The sequence below is a fragment of the Phascolarctos cinereus genome, unplaced genomic scaffold, assembly GCF_003287225.1.
Source record: "Phascolarctos cinereus isolate Bilbo 61053 unplaced genomic scaffold, phaCin_HiC Scaffold_2;HRSCAF=192, whole genome shotgun sequence".
NCBI lineage: Eukaryota > Metazoa > Chordata > Mammalia > Diprotodontia > Phascolarctidae > Phascolarctos > Phascolarctos cinereus.
In genome coordinates, this window is record NW_027555625.1 from 63,755,003 (window position 1) to 63,779,491 (window position 24,489).

The 24,489-nt window shown below is 41.1% G+C and overlaps 1 protein-coding gene across 1 annotated transcript in view; it reads left to right on the forward strand.

Moving 5' to 3' along the window:
- Nucleotides 1-1,820: 1,820 nt before the first annotated feature.
- Nucleotides 1,821-24,489, forward strand: part of DYNC1LI2 (dynein cytoplasmic 1 light intermediate chain 2) — a 49,844-nt gene continuing 27,175 nt past the window's right edge. The window contains exons 1-5 of the mRNA XM_020989442.2: nucleotides 1,821-1,957; nucleotides 2,768-2,841; nucleotides 4,520-4,636; nucleotides 9,413-9,643; nucleotides 18,246-18,415. Of these exons, the coding sequence (XP_020845101.1) occupies nucleotides 1,851-1,957; nucleotides 2,768-2,841; nucleotides 4,520-4,636; nucleotides 9,413-9,643; nucleotides 18,246-18,415 (699 nt within the window). The 5' untranslated portion in view covers nucleotides 1,821-1,850. The remainder of the gene's footprint in view (nucleotides 1,958-2,767; nucleotides 2,842-4,519; nucleotides 4,637-9,412; nucleotides 9,644-18,245; nucleotides 18,416-24,489) is intronic.

The following is a 24,489-nucleotide window of genomic DNA, read 5'->3' on the forward strand; positions in this document are numbered from 1 at the left end:
GAGGGGTGATGGTGGTGGTGTGTGACAGGATCAGACCTGGGCTTAGTAAAGATCACTGTGACAGCTGAGATGAAGATGGATGAAAACAGATACCCATGACAGACCAACCAGCAGGCTATTCTAATAGTCCAGGTGTGAGGTGATGAGAACACACGTTGGATATCAGGGCAGTGTCAGAGGAGAGCAGGGGGTATATGCAAGAGATATTACAAAGACAAAAACAAATCGATGGGCCTTCACAATAGATTGTACATGGGGTTTTGGTGGGGGGTAGTGAGAGTGAAGAGTTGAGTAGTCGAGAGTGACAGCCAGGGCTAGACAAGTAAATTTGAGAATCATTAACATAGAGATGATGACTGAGTCCATGGGAGCTGACAAGATTACCAAGTAAAATAATACAGAGGGAGAAAAGAACACAAGATGGAGTCTTGTGAAACACCCACAACAAGGGCCACCTGGATGAAGATCCAGCAAAGGAGACTAAGAAGGTAAGAAAGAAGGAGATCAGGGGCAGAGCCAAGATGGCAGAGTGAGAAAGAAGGAGATCCAGGACAGAGCAGTGTCACAAAAACCAAGAGAGAAGACAGCATCAAGGGGAAAAGGCTGACTGATAGTGTCGTAGGTTGCAGAGAGATCAAGAAGGATAAGGATTGAGAAAAAGTCATCAGAGCTGGCAATCGAGAGACTGCTAGCAACCTTGGGGAGAGTCATCCTGGCCAAATGTGAGGTCAGAAGCCAGACCAGAGAAAGTTAAGAAGAGAGCAAGAAAAAAAGTGGAGGACCCATTGCAGACAGCCCTCTCCAGGAGTGCAGCCACAATAGTCAGGAAAGACAGAACATGACAGCCAGCAGGAATAGAAGGATCAAACGAGGATCCCCTGATAATGGGGGAGACATGGGCATACCTTGCAGTCAGTAGAAAAGCAAATACTAGACAAGGAGTGACTGAAGACAAGCCAAGTAGAGATGACAGAGAAAGTAGTCTGCTGGAATGGAACAGGAAGTCAATCCACATCTGTAAAATGGAAATAACCACACCCACAGTACCTGCCTCACAGCACTGTTGTGAGACTCAAGATAATGTACTAAAAGCACTTTGCAAAATTAAAAAAAAAAAGCCCTGTATAAATGTTAGTAGTGGGTTGATTGAAAAACTGATCAAATTAATCAGGGACCCCATTATCTTCACTCCCTTACCCAAAGAGCCCTGGATTCTGAGTAAGACGATTTGAACAAAGCTACTCTTGGCTTTCTCACTGGCCTCTTGTGATACTGGATAAGTCCCTTCCCCACTCCTGGGCTTCAGTTTCCCCATTTGTAAAAATGAAGTTGATCTCGAAGATTCCTTTGAGCTCTGGATCCCGGGAAAATATATTATCCAAAGTCCCTTGCAAGCCCTGGCACCCTGTGGCTGACCTTCTGCGGTCACGGAGGGCCCTGGAATTCAGTGATGCTCTCCCAGGATGGAGGAGCCCGGGTACCAGACTAGAGCTCCGGAGGTCGCGGCCGTGGCTGCCGTCCTCCTTCAGGCCAGGAGGGGGCGCTGTCGCGCTCCTCAGATTCAGGGCGGCTCCTCGCGGTGTCACAGAGCCAAGCCTTCGGATTCTTAGCTGTCTTCATCACTGCCTGACAGCAAGCCGCACGCCCTGCTGCCCTCGCTTGTCCTGTCAGGCTGTTCAGGGAGGCAGGTCTCTGGAATGACGGGTGATCTGGCGTAGGGCCGCGGCCATGGCGGCCGCAGAGGGGTGAGGTAATTCGGTGTCGGGACAGGCGTGGCTTCGGCCACCCCGCCGGCGCGGGGTCCTCGGCGGGCCCGGGGGAAGGCCCTCTTTGTGGCTGCAGTTGGCAAGATGGCGCCGGTGGGGGTGGAGAAGAAGCTGCTGCTGGGGCCTGAGGGGTCCGGGGCCCCTGGCGCCGGGGACTTGCCCAGCGAGGAGGACGAGGGGCAGAACCTGTGGTGAGTGGAGGACCGATGGGCTGAGTGAGGAGGGGCCGAGGGCGGCCCGGGCTCCGGGGCCGGGCCAGGCGGGGCGGGGCCGCGGACCGGGCGGGACGGCGGGGATGGTGGGGCAGCCTCCGCCCGCCTCCCTCCCTCCCGGCTCCGCGCTGAGGGGCCGCCGCCGGGCCCCCTTCTCATCCGCCACTTCGTTCCCTCCCCCCCCATCTCCTTTTCTCTCTCTTGGAGTCAGCAAGACTGGAGGTCAGATCCGACCTGACACTAATAGTTGTGACCCTGGGCGAGTCACTTGGCCTCTGCCCGCCTCACTTTTCCTTTTCCGTAAAACGGAGATTATAACACCTCCCTCCCAGAGCTGCTGTTGTGAGGACCGAAGTAACGCGTCTGGGAAGAGCTTTGCAAACCCTTAAGCGTTATGTAAATACTAGTCGTGGTTATCTTGCTTCTCGCTCTCCAGCCTCGCTTTTCCCTCCGTTCCCCCCTTCGGGTGCCCCAGACCAGCATTTCAGGCCCGTTTGAGGTCCTCCGCAGCCGGGGTCTGTTCTCTGTGACGATGCACAGGCCTCTAGCGTTCTGCTATCCCCAGGACGGTGTCGGAGGCAGGAGAGGGGCTTCTCCCCCTGCTTCCCCACGAGGGAAGAAACACGGGTGTCCCCAGGAACACCCCTGGGAGCCCGCGGCGCGATCCTGGGCTGTGCCGCATTCCCCCGCACCCCACGCCCAGCGTCGGGGCCAGTGAGCCGTGGGGGTCGGGGAGACGCTAACCTTGTGTGTCCCCGCCCGGCTGACGGCTGCGCTGTGACCCCGCAGGTCGTCCATCCTGAGCGAAGTCTCCACCCGGTCCAGGTCCAAGTTACCGGCGGGCAAAAACATCCTCGTCTTTGGTAAGTGGCCTCTGGAGCAGGGTGGGGAAGGTGGGCCACCCGGCCCCGGGCTGGGCCGCGAGGCATTGCTGGAAGTGGGGGAAGATCTTGGGAGCTGGGTTTTGCGGTTAAGGAAGTGCTAAGTACCCACTGGGCTTTTGGGATATTTCCCTCTGTAGACTTTGAAACTTCCTTGTTTCGGCTGATGTAATGTGGATAGATTTTAAACTAACCATATTTTTATTTTCCTCATTCTTCCAGATTATGCAGTTCCCTTTTTGTTGTTGTTGTTGTTTTAAATACTCTCTGACCCTCTGGTTGTGTAGAATTATTCCGTTACAGTGGCAAAGGTCACTAAAGTGAGTGGAAAGGAAGAATAACAAAATAAATCAGCTCCATTCATCAAACATTTTTTAAGTACCTACTGTGTTCCAGGCACTGGGAATACCAAGAAAGGCAAAAAAAAAATCCCCTGCTCCTCAGGATTCATTCTTAATGGGGGAGACAACATGAAAACAACTATGTACAAACCGGATAGATACAGGATAAATTGGAGATAATTATAGAGTCTGCTTGAGACTTGTAGTTTTGCTTAGCTCTATAATTATTTTCATTAGTTTCCCAGCCTTCACAGTGCTGGTGAAGAAGATACACCGATGTTGAAAGCAGATGTTGGGATCTATCCTGCCACTGACTGAATTTTCTGTTAGTGAACTTTGGCTGTCACGGTCAGACCTTATTATTTAAACACTGAAGGTTTAAGGTTGTCATTTTAGATTTACTGTATCTTATAACTCTGTTTTCTTTGTAATAGTCCGTCTTAACATATTTGCTAGTAAGAGATTGACCCCAACTTATTCTTTGACTTCTTCATTTACTTTTTTGGGCAAATTTTAGGTAGAGCCAAATTCATTTATTTTTCCACATGAAAGAATAGGTTATAACTTGGGTTATTATTACAGAGATCTAGGTATACCTTGGATAGGTGAGAGTAGTGTGAAGTAAAGAAAAAAGCATTGAACTGGAAATCAGAAAGCCTAGATTTTAAACTCATTTCTACCATTGTGGCTAGTGTGTAACCTTATGTGACGAGTCATGTTCTTGGGCCTGGGTTTTCTTATCCGCAAAAGTAAGGGGCTAGATCCATTGATCATTGATGCTCCAGGTTTAAAAATCTCAAGTCTAAAATACTGAAATAGAATTGTGATCTTATTGGTATGGATGTTCCCTTCAACAGAGCAGATTGTAGCCCTTTTACATCTGCCCATCCTGTGAGACAGTCTTCTCCATGTCTTTTCTTAAGTTCACCATAGGTTGAGGGGGTTTACCCATTGTGCTGAGAGGCCTTCACTCTGTCCTCATGTGAAGATGTCGGTGGAGTATAAGAACTGTCCATTAGGTCATGCCTCTTGCCAGGTGACCGGCTTCTGTTTTATGATTATACAGTTCTTTGATGATATCCTTTATTCCATTTTTTTAATAAGTTCCTTGTCCTGCCAAAACATAACTATAAAAGTTTGTTAACATAAGTTTGAGTCTTGTCCTGTGCTGTGAAATCAGTTTTTTGAAGGGTTTCTGTTATATGTCAGGATATATGTATAAATGTGGAAGCTATACCTATTTCTTTCAGAATATCAACATGATTTCTGTGTACTGAGTAATTACATTCTTATGTTTTTCTTCTAAATATTATTTTTAGGTGAAGATGGTTCAGGTAAAACAACACTCTTGGCTAAATTACAAGGAGCAGAGCACAGCAAAAAAGGAAGAGGTTTAGAATATCTATACCTTAACATTCATGATGAAGATAGAGATGGTAAGTTGTTCCAACCCATCACGAATAAAGCATTTTTTAGGTGCTTAATATGTGCCAATGCAAGCACTGTTCTAAGTGCTGGGAATGCAAATAGAAAAAATAAAGAGTCTCCGTTTTCAAGGAGTTCACACTGTAATTGTGGGAAAATAGACTAGGGACTGGACCAGCCATTGCATTGGTATAGGAAACTTTCCCATGAAGAAACTTTTCCAGTACAGATTGGCACGTTTTAGAGAGTCCCCTTGAGCAGAAGTGTCAAACATGCAGCCCACAACACTCCTCCCTTAGTGCGGCCAGATGAAATGCAACCAGATTAAAATGTAATTGGAAAATATTCAACAAAATAAAATAAAACATAGATCATGTTACTTTGTGGTTTTCTAAGTCAGTATGCATCCCACAGGGTTCCTTATCATGATTTAGTGGCCCCCATTTCTATTTGAGAACAACACTCCTGGCCTAGACCACTGACAGGTTAAGTTTCTTGCCCAGGATCACACGGTCATAATGTGTTGAGGCAGGGCTTGAACCCAGGTCTTCCACCCGACACTGGTTATGTACACAACACCTTTCAGGAAAGAAGAGTTAAAGTGCAGATGAAAAGAGTCCTAAGAGTTTAAGAGTGAGACAGATGGCAAGGCCCAGGGGTCCTTAAGATATATCAGTAGGTCAGATGACAGTGCCTAGAGGGCATAGAAGTGGGACAGATAGTAAGGCCTGGTGGTCCCCCATCTCACCAGAAGGATTGGAGTTGGTGACTCCCAGCTTATTTAAGCAGAATGAGCAGCCACCCCTTTGGGGCCTGGATCCCACATTGCTGTAGGAGCATGTGAAAAAGAGATCACTTCCACTTTGCAGAACCACGACAGGATGCCTACAGAATGTAGCATTTCGGCTGGGCCTTGAATTCTAGGTAGAAATTCAACAGGCAAAATTTGGTTGGGGAACAAAGGGTTCTTCCAGGTGTGGTAAATAATAAGAGCAATTGTATAAAGTGGGGAAAGTATGAGATGTTTTGGTTGCAATATAGAATGTGTGAGAGGGAGAATTTACACATGAAAATGTGTTGGGGGGTTTTTTTGTGTTAAATAGTGCCCCTTCTGTCCTTTGAAAAAATATTATAGAAAACAGAAAATACATCTACTCCTGTGTTTGCAGACTTTGGTTTAATAGTAGAAATTAAAGCTTACTTAAGTTCATATAGAGAGAGGATCTTTTCAGGAGTCTGCCTTGATATCTTGGTCTGGTAGCCTGTTATTTTCCTCTGAAAAACTCCTGAAATGATATATTGGAAGTTTGGATTTTTTAAAACATTTTTCAGCACTAATTTATTGGATTGCTGATAGGAGAAGGTATCTCTGTGCTGCTGTTACACCATTTTAAATTCTGTAGTTCTGCGGTTAACTGACGTTTACTCATGAAATCCCTTGCCTGCTTTTGTGGCTGCTATGGCTTGGAGTTTTGGCTTTTAAATGAAGAAATGTTATCATCTTCAGGGGTGTTTTTGTTTTTTTGGTAAGAAGGTTCATCTGAATGTAAAGGCTACAATAAAAATGGAATACTTTCCTTCAGATTGGGTTATGTTGACAAAAAAATAATAAAATCTTGCCGAGGACGTTTAACATTCTAGGAAGGCTGATACAAAATGAAATAGAACACATTTGGCACACCACTTTACTTCTTTAGACCTCATTTCCCTCATTTGTAAAATGAAGGAGATTGGCCTCAGTGATCTCTTAGGTTAGATATTAATATTTTAAGTGGTTAGTCCAAGGTTAAACAACCAGCTAGGTGATGCAGTGCACAGAGCGCTGGCCTGGAGTCAGGAAGATTTCTCTTCCTGAATTCAAATTTGGCCTCAGACACTTACTAGCTGGGTGACCCTGGGGAAGTCACTTAACCGTTTCTGCCTCAGTTTTCTCATCTGTAAAATGAGCTGGAGAAGGACATGACAAACCATTCCAGTATCTTTGCCAAGAAAACCCCAAATGGGGTCACAAGAATCAGACATGCCTGAAACAACAAACAACAGCCATTATTAGTTCAGCGGCTAGACTCAAATCCAGGTCTTCTTGGTTCCCAGTTGTTTCTCTACTATACTACGCTCCCTTTACTTTTTAATATATTTTTTAAAATCAGTGTTTAAACTTGTAACTCTCACCCTTTGAATTTTCTAGCTTTCTTCAGCATGTTTTAGATTTGCCTTTTGAGCACATAAATCGGAATGTTGGGGGTAGTTACATTGGCTTCGGTGCTAAAGTCCTTTCAGACCCTCCTTTCCTGCAAGACTCAAGAACAGATTTGTTTGCCCACTCTTAGAGACTCTTCAGGTAATATGAAGAATATCCACATTGCAGCCGCAGATGAGATGGGGCAGACTTTGAACAAATGAAAACTTTGTCCTTCGCTTTTTGTTTCTTAACTTTTTTTCCTTATTTCTCAAATACGTAGCGTGGATAGTCTTCATTGTGGAGTAGTCAGAGTTCATTTTGTGCCAAAGCATTTTCATGTCCTTATACCATTAATAATGTTTATACTTATAGGACGTTATAACTGCAGAGGGCTTTTACATGGCTTACCTCATGTGATACTTATGACTGCAGTCCTTTGAGGGAGGTTTTATTTTCATTTTATAGAGAGGTTAGGTGACCTACCTGGGTCACACAGCAAGTTAGTGAGGACTAGAATCCAATCTACTTACCTGTGTCTTTCCTCTGCACCCTCCTTCCTCTAAGTAGAAGTAGTGTTGTAACTCCTCATTCAGATTTCTTTGAGGTTGCCATAATAGCTAATTTTATAGGCAGCCTGGTGTAATATATATATATATATATATATATATAAAAAAAAAATTTGGGGCTTAGAACCAGGGAAGCTCGGGTTTGGTTTGCTTACTAGCTGTTCACCTTAGGGCAAACATTTTTTCCTTCCTTGAGCTTTGTTTTCCTCATATGTTAAATGGGGATAATACTGTTCACTACCTACCATATAAGTTGTTGTGAGAAAAGGCTTTAAAAAAAATTAGCTGTTGTAAATGTGAGTTATAATAAATGTTTAATATAGATATTTTGAGGTATATAATTAGATGTCAGTTTGTCTTTACTTGAAGCACTATTCTGACTAGAAGCAAATAAATCTCATTTCTCTTTAACCTTTTTTGCTTTAGTGATATAGGCATATAATCAAATGGTTTTGATTTAAAATGTATGCATTTGAAGGTGACTGTAATATGATAAGAACTGTTAGTCTCCCAAAAATAACTCCCCCCACCAAAAATAACCCTTGACAAATTTGGAAAGATTGTCACCAGAGGCATTTCTTGGGCTACTCATTTGGGGATGTGTGAACTAAGAGCTGATTATTTAATTTAATTTAATTTACAGAACATTTGATAAATACCTTCTCTCTACCTGGCCCTGTGTGCCAGTCACTGGTCATAGAAAGGCAAAAATGAAATGGTCCCTTTTCCCAAAGAACTTATGTTTTACTGAAGGTAAACAACATGTCCGACAAAAAGTAAATAACAGGTAAATACAAAATAATCTGAGGTGAAGAAAGGGGTAAAATAATGGCAGAAGGAAAGGGGGCATGAGGAGAGGTGTTGGGCAGACACAGGTGATACTCGAGGTGGGCGCTGAAGGGGCCTGCTGTGAAAAGGGGAGAGCAAGGCCCCTGGGCTTGACAGAGTGGAACATGAAAGGAACAAGCCATGGAGCTGTCCACCAGGCCTGATGATTGCCATTAGTAATAATAACAGTAATAATCGTGGCTGGCATTTCTAATGTAAGATTTGCAAACTGGGAGTAGGGGGTGGGTATAGGGGTGGGACAAGGGTGCCAATTTCCATTTAGAAAACATTAAGTGCCCAATTTGTGCAAAATGCTGAAGATGCAGTGACAAAAAGAGGCTCCTGTCTTCAAGAAGCTTCTGTTTCAAGGGAAGAGGATGCACTGTATGCATCCTGATGCTTCATGCCAAAGAATTCTTTACCTTCTCTCTACCTTAGCTGCTTCATCCAAAAAGAGGGTAAGAAGCCCCAGAGTTGAGGTGAGAGTTAAATAAAATGTTATGTGAAAAGCACTTTCTAAAATAGCCCATAATTATGAGGTTTAAAGAAAGTGTTAATGTGGGAGTCTCAAATTTCAATTTTATTTAATGAAAATGGCACTATTGGCAAATAGTAGCATATCGATTTCTTGTTGCTTCCTGGCAGTGAAAGATTTTGAGTCTCAGTTTCTTCATCTGTAAAATGGGCCTCTAGTAATTGCCTAACGGGACTTGTATGCAGATCAAGTAATGTATGAAATTGTACAACCTTAATATGTCAGCATTTGTCATCTCATTCCTCAAATTCTACCTTTTAAATTTGGAAGAAAAAAAAGTAACGTTCCTTTTTTTTCTTGATATCTTGTTTTTATACCACATTTATTTCCAAATATAGCCTTCTCTTGTAACAAAACCTTGATTTCCAATAAAAGTAGCAAAGGGCATAGTATTTTTTTTTGTAGGTTGTACACACTTCAGGTTGCTTTGAGGATATTTGTAAATATCCTCTCATCACTTCTTTAAGGGATAAAGCAGTTTATATGCACATGATTCTTGGGTATATTTTCCTTTGTAAATAAAACATTTCTAGTTATAGGTGTTTTTTTTTATTTTGACTTTATTTATATTGACTTTATTTTGACATTAAAGATCTACTGATACTTTTCTAGGATGCAGTTGCTGTGGCAGCAAACTTGAGTGTTGAATGGTTACATTATTTTCTTTTCTCCACAGATCAGACACGTTGCAATGTGTGGATCCTGGATGGAGATTTGTACCATAAAGGCCTGTTGAAGTTTGCTGTTTCTGCAGAAACCCTGCAAGAGACTTTAGTCATCTTTGTAGCAGATATGTCTAGGCCTTGGACTGTTATGGAATCGTTACAGAAATGGGCCAGTGTTTTGCGGGAGCACATTGATAAAATGAAAATCCCACCAGAAGAAATGAGAGACATGGAGCAAAAGTGTAAGTACAATACATTCTTCTGCATGAGAGTGTAATTATGAGCCTGTTTTCATGGTAGATTCTTTGAGTGGCGCCTGCCTCCCTCATTTTAATAGGTGGGTAATATTTTGGACATTCAAGATCCTCTCTTTGAAGAAGTAAGCACGTAGAAGGTGCTTAATAAAAAGTTTGTTGAATGAATGATTGCATTGAAAATGCTCTTTGAGAGTTCAGCCCTTTTCATCTTAGGGTCTCAGAACATTTTCAAGGCTCTCCTCATATCCCCAGTTGGTTTCTCTGTATGAAGTGAGTTTGATTGGTATTTGCTTTCCCCCGTTGACCAGAAGATTAAGGTAATTTTTGTGTGTGTGGTTTTCAAAGGGAAGGATGTACAATAAGGCTTTCCTTATTTAAACATGATCTGATATTTGGGTCTTTTTTGTTGTTTTCATGTGTGGCCTCAGAACTCTTTAGCAGGCCCCAGTTTGTTGTGGGAACAGCTCTGGTTTTGCAGTTAGGAAACTTGGGTCCAAGTCTTGACTCTAACATGTAATAGCTTTACGAGATAGTCACTTCCCCTTGAGGAGCTATATTTCCTCTCCTGTAAAGTAAGGATGATCTCCAGGCAAGGTGATTGCTAAGGTCCCATATAGTTCTGACAGTTTTTGAGTCTGTGGTCTGTATAGCCTGAAGCTCCCTGTAGGAGTTACATTATTTTGCAGGAGAAAGCTAGTTTCCTTCATTAACCTGTAGGAGAACAAATAAAAATTGAAAGCATAATTCTGTCAGAGAATTCAGACATAAGCCAGTACTAGAGTGGTTTGTTTCTGAATTCAAGTGCTTAAATTAAAAATTAGAGCATTTAAAAGTCCATTTTCTGTTGTTAAGTGGTAGGCTGTGTTGTGTTTATTAAAATAAGAGTTCTTTTAAAATAAAGGACTTGATTTTCAAGTTTGAAGGAGGTTTGGGAGGGGAGGGATTGTTTTTTGTTTTAAAATATATGTGGTTCAGAAGATTGTTTTTCCTCTCCCTTGCTTCTGTGCAGTTACATGAGCATCTGACCACTTGCCAGAAGAGTAGGAGTGGCCGCGGCAGCAGCAACAGTCTTTGACAAGGGTTGGCTCTGCTCAAACTGGCTTATTTCCACAGTATGACATCACTCCAATGAATTAATGAGGGCCCTTTTGGGCATGGTATACAGTATCCTCACATTGCTAACTCGTGCATTATAACCGACACTCTGAATGATGGTTCCTGAATATTAGGTTTGCTTTTCAAATCAAATTCCACATCCCATGTCTTCCTGTCACGCTCTTCATTTTGCCTGTGCCTTCTGTCACATGTCAGTTCAAGTATCCCACAGACACTGGGAGCTTTATAGTTGATCCTTTCAACCTGTCTTTTCTAAATTTTCTCAGCTGTATTTGCTGCATTGATTGCTATGCAGTTCAGCTAGCCAGTATCAAACAACTGACCTTTACAGATAATGAGGGTTTTTTCCCCAGGATTAGGCACTAAAGCAAACTGCTTCTGAACATGGGGCAATTTTGTGGCCTATACACATATAGTATGGTATGTAGAGAAGTAGATTGATTGTGATAAATTGATTATTCTGAGCTCATTTTTATAGTGTGATACCATTTCAGAGATATTTCATTTTTGGGTTTGTTTTGTTTTGTTTTTTAAAACAGCTTCAATCGAGCTTGGAGGCAGCAAGATCCCCAGAGTAAGATTTAGGAGACCTGGGTTTGCTTTGCCACTTACTAGCCATGTGACCTTGGGCATGCTACTTTTCCTCCCTACCCTCCTGGGCCTCATTCTCTTTCTCTGCAAAATGATGGGATCAGACTAGGTGATTTTTAAGGTCCTTTCCAGCTCTCATGTACTATATCTATGTGCAAAATGTTTATAATGTTGGGGTTTTTTTGTCCTGTCTAGTGCTGTAAATTTATTCTAATTCTGGTTAACCTTTGTTCTCATCCCTACCTCCAATGTATTAGACATTTGGGATGACAGTTTTTTTTTTGCCTTGTGTGCTAAAGTGTCTGTTAGTCTTAAGTTGAATGTTAATAATGTGGTTAGGCTAAAGAAGACCTGAGACTCACCTGAACAGTCTTGAAAAAATTACTTAACCTCTCTGAGTCTCAGTTCCCTCAACTTTAAAATGAAAGGTTTGAATTAGATGTTTTCCCAGGACAAGCTTTAATTCTGTCAGCTGGCTGTTTCATCTTGATAGTGAGATTCTTCCAGATGTTGAATTATCCTATAGTGTCTTCATTATTCATCCTTGAGTTTTTCTATTTTTAAAGGAAAAGTGATTGAAAGATAGTATTTACATTAAAGAACTGTTTCCTTCTCAGCTGTATATTTTGGGTGGTCCCTTGCCTTAACCCAGAGCAGTAGAACTAGGCAGTACCTTTTAAATAAATGTTTTGGAAGGTTTACCTGTTAACCCTACTTGAAACTTAGAAGTGACCTAAAGCCATAATATATGTCAGGGGAACCAAGGGCTTAACTTGGAACCTCTGAGACTTGTTGTATAGTTGACATACCTTTAAAGTGGAGGTGATAATAATATGAAGACATGTGGATTTCTATCTCCCAAGGAGCAAGATCATAGGGGAAATACACAAGTGTATGAAAAATACTGTTTAATATGTTATAGACTATAGACACTTTTAAGAATGCAATGGAAAAAAAGTTGAGAAGAAGCTTCATAGGGGAGGTGGAATTCAGGCTAGGCCTTAAAGAATAGAGACAATTTTGAATAGTCGTCAGCAGCATTTATTAAATGCCTGTAGTGTACCAGGCATTTTGCTGAGTGCTGGGAATACAAAAAAAACCCCAACAAAAAGCAAAAGTAGATCCTTCTCTCAGCTCTCAGCCTAATGAAGGAGAAAATATGTAAACAACTGTGTAAAAATATGATATATGGAGGATAAATTGGAGAGAATAAAGAGACGGAAAGCACTAGCATTAAGGGGGCAGAGAGTGGGGCAGGGTTGGAGGTGGAGGTGAGGTTGTAAAGAGGTGGGCTTTTAGCTAGGACTTCAACCCACAGAAGCTGGGAGGTAGAGAGGAGGAAGGAGAGATTTCCAGGCATGGAGAACACCCAGTGAAAAGAACATCCAGAGTTAGGAGATGTGGAGTCTTGTTTGAGGAACAGCATGGAGGCTAGTGGCACTGGGTCAGAGTACCTAGGGCTGTGTAAGGTATGAGAAAACTGGAAAGGTTATGAAGGGCTTCGTATATCAAACAAGATTTTATATTTGGGCCTACAGATGGTAAGAAGCCACTGGAATTTATTGGCGGGGGGGTTGGGGGGGGAGGCAGTATGGTCAAGCCTGCACTTTGGGAAGATCTTTTTGGCAGATAGATTGGAGTAGGAAGACATTTAAGGCAGAGAGACCAACCAGCAGGCTAAGCAGTAGCCCAGGCATAAGATAATGAGGGTCTTCTACAGTGTGGAGGGTGGTGTATACCAGAGATGTCACAGAGGTGAAATCCAACCTGTTGGATATGGGGGGATGAAAGGAAGTGAGGAGTCAAGGATGACACTGAGGTTTTGAGCCTGAGTGGAAGGATAGTGGTACCCTCAACCAATAATAAGGAAATTAGGAAAACAGACGGGCTTGGGGAGAAAGTTTGAGTTCCGTTTTAGACTTGTTGAGTTTAAGTTGTCTACAATACATCCAATTTAAGATGTCCAGTGTGCAATTAGAAATACCAGACTGGAGGTCAGGAGAGAGGTTAGGAGTGGGTAAATAGTTCTGAGAACCATTAGCATAGAGATGATAGTTGAATCCATGGGAGCCAATGTAATCACCAAGTGAAATAGTGTAGAGGGACCTGAGAAGAGGGCTCAGGACTGGGCTTTGAGGCATACCCTCTGTAGGCAGATGCAACTTGGACTGAGATCTAGCAAAGGAGACTTAAGGAGAAGCCCAAGGTAGGTAGAAAGAAGGAAGGAAACCAAGCATTTATTAAGTGTCCACCGTGTGCCAGGCACTGTGCTAAGTGCTTTACAAATACCTCATTTGATCCTCACGACCACCTTGGGAGGTAGGTACTATGATTACCCCCATTTTACAGTTGAGGAAACTGAGCAGATATATTAAGTGACTTGTCCAGGGTTACACAATTAGTTTGTGTGTATGAGAGGCCAGTTTTGAACTCAGGTCTTTCTGACTCCAGACTCAACTTCACTGTGCTGCCTAGTTGCTTAGAGAACCTGGAAATGTCATGAAAACCTAGAGAGGAGTGTGATTGATAATGTTAGAGGCTGCAGAGAGGTTGAGGAGAATGAAGATAGAGAAAAGGCCATTGGATTTGGCAACTAAGAGTTTATTGGAAACTTTGGAGAGAGCAGTTTCAGTTGGATGATGAGGGCAGAAGCCAGACTATAGAGAATTAAAGAGTGAGGTGACAGGCAGCAAAGGCACAGATTGTAACGTGAACTGTAGGCAGCCTTCCCAAGGAGTTTAACGCCAAAAGAGAGGAGAGATATGGAATGATAGGTAGTGGGGGTTGAGTGAATCAGTAAGGGGTTTTTTTTAGGGTGGAGTAAACATAGGCTTGTTTGGAGACAAGTTACCAAGCAATTAAGTACTTTCTTTGTGCCATGCTCTGTGCTAAACACTAGAGATACAAAGAAAGGCAAAAATAGACCATTCTTTCAAGGAGTTCACAGTCTAATGGGAGAGATAACAGGCCAACAGTTATGTGCAAGTAAGATGTATTTAGGATAAATTTGAGATAGTAAACAGGGAAGGCACTAATGTTAAGTGGGGGTGGATCAGGAAAGGCTCCTGTAGAACATGGGATTTTAGCTGAGACGTGAAGCCAGGGAAGTTAGAAGGTAGGGATGAGGGAGAGAGTTCCAGGCTAAGGGGGCAGCCACTGAAAAGCCCAGAGTTGGGAGATGGAGTGTCTTGTGGGAAGAACAGGAAGGAGGCCAGTGTCCCTGGAATCATAGAATCCATGAAGTGAGTAGGATATAAGAAAATTAGAAAGATAGGAAGAGGCCAGGTTATGAAGAGCTTTAAAAGTCAAAGAGATTTTATATTTGATTCTGGAGATAGTAGCCCTTGGTGTTGCTATGATATAGGCCTGACATAGTCTTGCGCTTTATGAATTAGCCAGTAGACAAGGACATTGAATAGGCAGAAAGAAGAGGAAAATATTCATAGAATCTTAGAATTTTAGAACTAGAAAGGACTTGAAGAGAGAACTAGAAAGGACTTGAAGAGGTCACAGCCCAACTCCAGGAATTTGTTGGTTGCCTAGGGACTAGGTGTGAGGCTGTGGTGCCCCAATTACTAGATGACATTTAATTTCATGTGTGCTTCTTTGGCAGGATGCAGAATGTACAGGGTTTAATTTAGGTAGAACATGAGTTAAAAAGGTTCTTCATGTGAAAAAAAAGTTCGAAGTGGGATTTCTGGTGTTCCTTGTTAGTTGTGTTGCACCGTTAAACACAGTTGTCTGAAATATGTAGACTTGTAAAACTGAAATATAGCTGAGATTCTTCTCATTTAAACTGCTAAGGCTCCAGACAGCAATGGAAACGTTCTGAGGATCAGAGAACCCAGCTTGATTAAAGCCCATAAAATGTTCAAAATTGCTGGTGCTTCACCAAGTTACCACAAAATTATTTAATTAGAATTTCTTCCAACATAGGATTCCAAAACACTGTCCAAAGTGTTTCAGGAGTTTTGCTTACTCTGGTATAAACAGTGGTTTGGTGTTATTTGAATAGGACTGAAATTAGTTATTCTGACTTCTGATTAATATGAACCAGTAGATAATGGAAGCATTTTCAGTTATACTCTTAAGCAGTCTCATTTTTGGAAGTGTGTTTGCCTCACATCCCATCTCATTCTAGAAATGATCCGTCAAAGCTGTAGCTGTACTGAACTGTTTTGTAAACTTAGATTGTATAAGCTGTGATGAGTGGAGTGGGCTAGCCTATCTTTGGTGTTCATCCTTAAGTTTATTGCTGCTCTAGTTTGGAGGTAGTGCTGATTCTGATTTCTATCTTAATATGAACTTAAAATGATACTATGTTGCACACTTATAGACCTTACTCATTCTGAAAAACCAGTCATAAAATGTTTAAAGGTAATCTGATGTTTTTGAAGTGTTTTTGCAAAACCTGTTTGTTTCCTGTGATGATAATAACTAGTGATTGTAACCTGGCAGGGTCTGTTTCTGTTGAGTTCTCTGTAGTACATTACACAGAACTAGAGTAAATGTATTTGTTTCACCAGTTTGATAAATTGCTTCAGTTAAGCATAGTGATAATCTGAGAGGAGGGAGCCTTACTCAAGTAAGAGGCATTGTAGTTCGAGGGCAAGAGGACAAGGTTAAGGGTCAAGACCTCAGTTCTAGTCTAGGCTGCTTCTACCAATGCTAGTTGACCTCTTTTCTGAAACTTATTGCCTTAGATGCTTCAAGCCCTGGGAAGTTAAGTGATTGGCCCAGGGTTACATAGCCAGTGTATGTCAGAGTCAGGGCTTGAGCTGTCATCTCTCTATCCACGCTACCATGCTGCCTCTCCATAAGCCGGGATGATAATGTTTTTCTTTGGTCGCTTTATGTGTTTGTCGTGAAGGAAAAACACATATGACTATGCTTTGAAAATGCTAGACAAACATAAAACAGTCATGGTGTAATATCACCACCACCTTATATTTAACACTTTACCTGCAAATTATTGTTATAACATGTAATTTTCTTCAAGATTGAAATTTCCTTCATTTAATATTTTCATCACGAAATCAAAGATAAGTTGCTTGCTGTTCAGTATTCTAAAGGACAATTTTTTTTAATACTGTCTGTTGTAGTTGCTGTTTTGTTATGTTTTTAGAAGGAGCAAAAAGGCCAGTCATTCCTTGGTGCTTGTTAATAATTGTAATGGACACATTAGAACACATTGTGTTTCAGGTTTGGGTCAAACCACTGCTTTTCAGGTCACAATGCAGCCATGAATATTTCTTGGGTCATTTATATTAGAAGTTTAAATCCATTGAATGAAATTTATTAGAAATTAGGTATAAAGACAAAACACTATTCGCAGTGCTGTTCAGAGGGCTTCATCAATTTGGAAATAGTTTACATTTGATCAGCCCCCTAACTTCATGTGTATAGCAGTGTTCTGCAAATTAAACTATCCAAAGCTGATGCAATAATAATGGCTGAAAAGAGTTTGTCACATTGGCATTTTTAAGTCTTAAAAAATCTGTCCCATGGATAAGGAGTAATATCTGTTTTGGGGCCCTTTTGAAATTAGTTGTTTGATTTTATTTTCTCACTTTGTTACTTCATGTGAAAAATGAAGGGATTAGACTAAATTATCTTTAATGTCACTTCTAGCTCTGGAGCCGGTGACATTTGTGAAGGTAAAAGATTAGAGGCTTCTGTAGATCCAGATCTCTTTTTTGGTTGAACATGGAAAGAAAGGGTGATTTGGCAGCTTCTCTTTGTGGCACGAGAGGGAAGGAGTATGGTGTAGTAGAAAGAGCATAGGGTTGGTGGTTGAGAGCTAGATTAGTTCTGGTTTGTGTTACTTTGGCTAAGTCAGTTCCCCTCTTCCAGCCTTAGTTCTTCTGTACTGTGGGGGCTTTGAGCTGAATGATCTCTGGTGTTCCTTCTGAGGCCAAAGTTTTATGATGTTGTGTGCATCCTTTTCCAACTTCCTTTGTCCCGTATTTAGATCAAGGAGCTCTGAGCCTAAGCAATGATACTGTTTCCTGTCTGTGGCTGGTAAGTTCTTTTGGTTAAAGCACTGCTAATGAGGCTGAGATCATAGGTTTGATTCCCCACAACAACTATTTCAGAAAATTCTACCCTTGTTGAATAAGCTGTTGTGGAAGAGAGAGTGGAGAATTCTGCACAACACTCTCTCTCTTTAGTTAAATTACTCTAAGGAATTGCTATATTTATGACAGGACAGCTTATTATATGGTTACTGCAAATTACAAAGAACAGTGCTTTAAATGATGGGCCTCAGTAGATCTTAGGATTTAGGGCTAGAAGGAGGCACTGTCCAGCCCTCTCAGTTGACAGGTGAGGAAGCTGAGTATTCTGAGCTAAGAGTTTCCCATCCTCATTATTTATGTGTAATAGGGATGATATATGGGCACATTCAGCTCTGTTCTATAGTATGTAAATACCATAGCAGTTTGGAAGTGTTTTATTCTATTTCCCTTTATGTAGAACTTCTCACTGGTATGGCTTAAATGAGTTTCTGGTGTTTTAGTAATTTTAAAGATTCACATACTTTATAAGCAGTTTAATTATCCATGATATTTTTAAAGTCTAAACTATCTAAATTTATCTTGAGATGCATTGGCTTTTAAAGTACGTGCTATGGGAAACCACTGGATAGTGTATTTTTAAGAATTCAGAAAGAGTTACAATGAGGATGTCTGGGAAAATGCCTGTGTTGCTCCAAAATGATAGAGTTCTAACTGGATTATTTAAAATTTGTAGTCTTCATTGACATCCTTTAATCTTTGATTTTCTTGGGAGGCGGGAAGGAATGGACGGGTGGTTCAGTTTTCCAGGGCTTGCTACTTAAAAAGCATCTAATATATTGTTAGAAATGTGTTGTCTTTTATAGTTGTGAAGGATTTTCAAGAGTATGTGGAACCTGAGGAAGGCTATCAAGGCTCACCACAGAGGAGAGGACCTCCAGCTTCAGCCCAAGGTGGTGAAGATGTCACCTTGCCGCTTGGAGACAACATGCTCACACATCATCTTGGGATCCCAGTCTTGGTAGTTTGCACAAAGGTGAGCCCGGCTAGATTAAAGTGTTACTTGCTTTTTGTGGTTCTCCAATGAAAACATGCTCCCTGACAGTGGGTCCATTTTAATTTGGAACTACGGTATAAGTAGATGAACAACTGTAAGTGGAAAAAGTACTGAGACAGAGCTGGGACCGATGACCAGAAGTTACAGAAAAGTGATTTTCAGTTTAATATAACAAAAAATTTCTTAACAGAGCCGTGGCAAACTAGAATGGATTGTTTCAGGAGCTGGTGAGTTCCTTGTCACAGGAAGTGTGCAAGTGACAGTTGGGTAGCCATTTGGGAGATGGATTGTAGAGGTACTAGGGGTTGCACTAAATGACCTGGGAGTTCTGTGCCTTTGGGTCCTCACTTTGCCACTGACTAGCTCTGTGACATTAGTAATCCAGCTAACTTCTCTGAGCCTTAGTCCTCATCTTTAAAATAAGGCAGGCTTTTCCACTTTCACAGTAGAGTTGTTATAAAGAACTGGTGACAGAATTTGTTTGAAAGTCATTTGTAAAATGCTGTTCTACTATAAACTACTCCTGCTCAAGTTGATGTTACTAATGAAATGGAGTCCTGGAGTATTTTCACATATCCTTAGTGTAGTTCACCTGGTAGAAGGTAAATTTCTTAAGGGCAGGAACCACATTTTTTTCCCCTCTATTTTTATCTTTTCATTCTAAACACAGTGCTCACATGTGGCAGGTGTTTAAGAAATAGTTGTTGAGTGGGTGGATGAAATATTCATTTTCATTCAGTGAATCATACCAATAGCCTTGAACTAAAAACAGATTATTTGCACCTTAAAGTGACTGATCCATCAAGCATTTATTAAATGCCTTCTGTGTTAGACACCGTGCTAGGGATACAAAGACAGATAAAATGAAATTCCTTCCCTCAAGAAGCTTACATTCTGTCCTGGGACATAACATGTACACAAATAAGTATATACAAAATATATACAAGGTTATTTTAAGAGACAGAACGCAAGGAACTGGAGGGATCAGGAAAGCTACAGGTAGAAGGTGGTGCTTGAGCTGAGTCTTGAAGGAAACAAGGAATTTTAAGACATGGAGTTGAGAGAAAGTGTTACAGGGGTGGAGTTCCTTCAGTGCAGAGGTACAGAGATGAGATGCAGTGCTGTGTGTGGGGAACAGTAAGTCAGGTTCAGCTGAACTGTCACATGCAGAAAGAAAAGAAATGTATTGTTTGGGGGTTTTTTTGGTTAGGCAGTGGGGTTAAGTTTGCCCAACGTCACACAGCTAGTAAGTGTCAAGCAGCTGAGGCTGGATTTGAACTTAGGTCCTTCTGACTCCAGGGCTGGTGCTTTATCTACTGCCCCAAGAAAAGAAATGTATGATAAGGCTTTTAAAATTGTTTGGGCCGGTTGTTAAAGGGCTTTAAGTGCTGAAGGGAGGAGTTTTTATTTGATCCTACAGTTACTAGGTAGTCACTGGAGTTTGACTAGAGGAGTGACAAGGCTCTGAAAGCTGTGTGAAGATGGAATGCACAGGAAGGAAATTTGAGGCAGTGGACCAATTAGGAGGCTATTGGAATAGTCCAGAGGCAATGGTCGCCTGATGTAGGGCATTGCCATGCAAGTAGAGAACTGGTCAATTGCAAGAGAGGTGGAGGTAAAAATGATAAGATTTAGCAACTCAATGGCTCTGTGACATGAGAAAGACTGAGGATTCTAGGAAGTCCAAGGTAATGAACCTTTAAAACTGGAAGAAGTAATGGTGTCATTAAGAGAAATGAGAGAAGTTTGGTAGAAGGCAGAGTTTTATGGAAAAGTGATGAGTTAAACTCACTGAGATTGAGATGTTTATGGGGCTTCCAGTTTGACATGTCCAATAGGTAGTTAATGATGTGGGAGTGGAGTTGAGGAGAGAGTCTGAGGCTGGGTATAAAGATCCAGGAGTTTTCTGTGTAAAATTGATGATTAAACCTATAAGAGTTGATGAGGTCACTAATGACAGAGCATAGAGAGAGAGAAGGAGGGATCAGGACTGGGCCTTGGAAGATGACCATGGTTAGGGGCCATGATAATGGGTAAAGAACTGTCAAAGGAGACTGAGGAATGGTCAGGTAGGTAGGGAAAAAACCAAAGCAGAAGGGTGTTACAGGAGGTCACTGTTGTCCAGTGTCATATGCTGCTGCAGAGAGGTCAAGAATGATGAAGGACTAAGTACAGATCTTTGGATTCAACAATTAGGGGATCATTAGTAATTTTGGAGAGAGCTGTTTCATTTGAGTATTGAGGTTGAGAGCTAGATTGCAAAGGATTGAGAAGTGATTGAGAGGAGAGGAAGTGGAGGCAGATAGTCATTTAGCAATATGGTCAAAGTGTTAGAGGATAGGACCAATTCTTTCTTTGGCTTCAGTTCTTTGCTGTTTTTGCAGGTAGCAAGCTATTGGATTTTAGTTTTGTGTGAGCAATAGAAAGAGCCATGGAGTCAGGAGGCTTAGATTCAAGACCTAGCCTTTGATCCTTAATTGTGTGTGTGATTGTGAACAATTCACTTTGTCTCTCTGATCCTTGGTTTCCTCATCTGTAAAATGGAGTTAATATTTGCACCATGGAACTTCACCGGATTTTTTGTAAATAAAATATTTTGTAAACCTTAAAAGTCAAAAATGTGAGCCACTGATAATATTATAGTAATAATAATACTCAAGAATATTTTAAGTTTTCAGTATGTTTGTACTTGCAACTGAGAAAATAGGTCAGTTATGGAGTTAAAAATTCCAATTTAATTTGACACAGGTGGATGGAACCTCAGTCTGAACCCTGTTCAAATTATGAATCACATTTTACAATATCCCTGACAAGTGATCATTAAGTCTTCATTTAAACTCCTACAGTGTAGAATTTGGAATCTTTGTTTGGAGTATTCCATTCTGCAGTTCTACAATTGGACAGTTCTATTATTAGATATCTACATAATTTTAAACCCAACAGGAGTTGATTTAAGTATTGAAAACTGTTTTTGTTTCTTTGCATGCAGTGGTTTATGCTACTTGCTTGATTTACTTATGAGTCCTGGCAGACTTCATTTTATTCAGCAGATATTCTCCTAAAAAATCTTACGTAAATCAAATTCTGTTTTAAATATTTTAAATTCATCAAGGCAACTCCCCTTTAGGGAATCCCCATTTCAGATGAAGAATACTTTTATAATATGAAGTCTCCTATTAATTTAACTATTTAGTGTTAATGCTCTTCTTCACTGCAACCTGTCTGCACTCGCTCCTCCTTGAAGCTTCACTATGGAATGATGCGGATCCCGAGGGCCTTGTCAAGAGTGCACATTCTAGAGAACCCTGCCAAGAGGGAATGGGCTGTAGTGCAGGTCTGTGATGAATGTGTGTCCTATAGGACATGTTATTTAAAAACCAGCCCTGCTAAGATTTGAGATATTTATCACTGGGGTTGCTACAGAAAGTACAGTTGTCCTTGACAGCTTTCAAAGAAGGGGATATACTTTCATTACTGACAAATCACAGATCCGTTGAAGTGTTATAAGTAATTCCATATTCATGTGACAGCTATCAGAAATTTTTTTAGCATCAACTTGATGCAAGGCCTTGTGCCTATACTTAAAAAGCTTAAAGTATAGCCGGGAAGATACAACAGGAACACCAGTAATTTAATAGACAGATAGAAACAAGATGGTATGAAAGGTCCAATGAAGGCAGAATGTTCCTGCCTGGGAAAGATTCTTAGAACTTCAGTTCTTTCTTGCCTCTGACATCTAAAAGGGGAGTATAGAAAGTGATTCTGCCTCCTTGGAGGGTTCCAGTTCAGCAAGTTTAAGCTTGCGTATATTAGTCATCACTGAAACTCATGTGAAATTGAGTAAGTATCCGTGAATGTTTCATAGTGGTAGAATATGTCTTGTCTGTCTCCCTTACTACTGTCTCTCTGACCTTGTAGCCCCCAAAAAACTTACGAGTTAAGAAAAAAACTCTGCTAGAAATAGTATGTTATGAATTAAACAGAAACCAAACATAGAAGATACTCAACTTAAGGAAAAGAACACAAATTTTCAAACAGAATGAAATTATAATAGTTTGTGCTAATATGGCACTTTAAGGTTTAAAATAAAAATTGATGTATTTATTAGATTGTGAAATCACCATGTGTAAAATACTCAAGTGGGTTGTTGATCTTATGGATAGAAGTTTTCTTTTAGACACAGTTCAGATCAGAACTTTTAAAATCATGAAAGCTGCTACAGAGATCCAACCACATGGCTAAATTCTGACCCTCTCATGGTGAGATAAGAGTTCATAGGCAGTGTGTTTGTGTAGCTAGGCATCTGTTTGCATGTTTGACAAAAGACCTTTCTTTCCAGAGAGGTAGAAGCTAAAACTTCAGAGGAGGAAGCAGCTGTTTCTTTTCCTCAGAATAATGATGTAGATACACAGTTGCTATCAAGTGAAAGATCATATAATAGCGATAATAATATTATAGTAGCATGTATAGCACTTTAAGGTTTGCAGAGAGTCTCAGAAATATCTCATCAACACAGGAATCCTGGGAGTAGGAACTTTTATTATCTGCATTTTATAGATAGGTGAGGAAACTGAAGCAGATGGAGGTTAAGTGACTTGTCAAGTTCACAGCTAGTGTATGTGGCTGGAATGAGCTCAGGTCTTCTGACTCCAAATCCAGGGGTCCCTTTTTTTTTTCTTGGTGAGGCAATTGGGGTTAAGTGACTTGCCCAGCATCACATAGGTAGTAAGGGTCAAGTGTCTGAGGCTGGATTTGAACTCGGATCCTCCTGACTCCAAGGCCAGAGCCCTATTCACTGTGCCACCTAGCTGCCCCCAGGGAGGAAAGGGGCCTGAGCAAAAAGAGTAGTGGTGATTGGCGACTCCCTGCTGAGAGGCCCAGAAGTGGCTCCATTTTATTTGGAAACAGCAACAGAGAGTCAAACTATAATGCAGAATGTGATTGACTAGTCTAACTGATGGGTGCTTCCCACTTCTGGTCATTTAAATGGTCACAAGTGATACTGCCAGAAGGGATCTGGAAAACATTGCTAAGGGTTATGAAGTCTTCAGTGAGAGACTGAAGGCCTTAGTCTAGTTGAAATTTTCATTATTGCTGTTGATCAAAAAGTAATCGCTTCAGAGGAGAGCAGCATTAGGGCATACATAAATATTATCTGAAAATAATCTGCAGAGAGATGATAATTTAACTCAGGGAAGCTGGTAAATTGCTCAAGAGAGGATTTTTTAGAAAGAAGAAGGCCCACAATGGAGCCCTGGAGTGCACAAAGAGTTAAGGCACAGGACACAGATAATGAACCAGCAAAGGAAACTGAGAAGAAGCAATCAGGATGTGACCTAAGAGAAAACAGCGTCATGAAAACCTAGACAGGAAAGTGTATCCAGGAGGAGAGGGTGGTTGGATGCTGCAGACAGTTCAAGGAATATGATTGAAAAAAGTACAATGGATTTGGCAGTAAGATAATTGGGAATTTTGTAGGAAGTAGTTTAAGTTGAGTAAAGAATTTAAAAGCCAAATTATAAGAACACCTAGACAGAGGAAATAGATGAAGAGTTGGAAAACATAAAGTCACCCTGGTACCAAGAGGCATGATATAGTAATGATAGGAGACTTCCGTTATGTGGATATCTGTTAGGATATCCTCTCTGCTTAAAGCACATTAGCTGACTTACTAAAATAATAATTTCCTACTCCTAAAGGGGTAGGAAGCAACTAAAGGAACTGTTATATTAGACCTGATTTCCATCAATAAAGAAAAACTAGTTGCTGAAATAGAAATCATGGGAAGCTTGGGAGAGAGTGACAACCCCATCTCAGAATTTGTGTTGGGTTTGGAAGATAGAGCATAGTTTGACATTGCACTATAGATTTTGGGAAAGCAAATTTCAGATGATATTTCAGAGATGACAGGAGTCATCAGACTAAAATTTTGTGGGAAAAATAATTCCAGGAACTCCAGCATAAAAGGTTGTTAGCTAAGGAAACTGATGTGGATGTACACTGAAGTCACTGACCAACTTAGAATTTTTTAAAGACTAGAGAAGTTGGAAGCA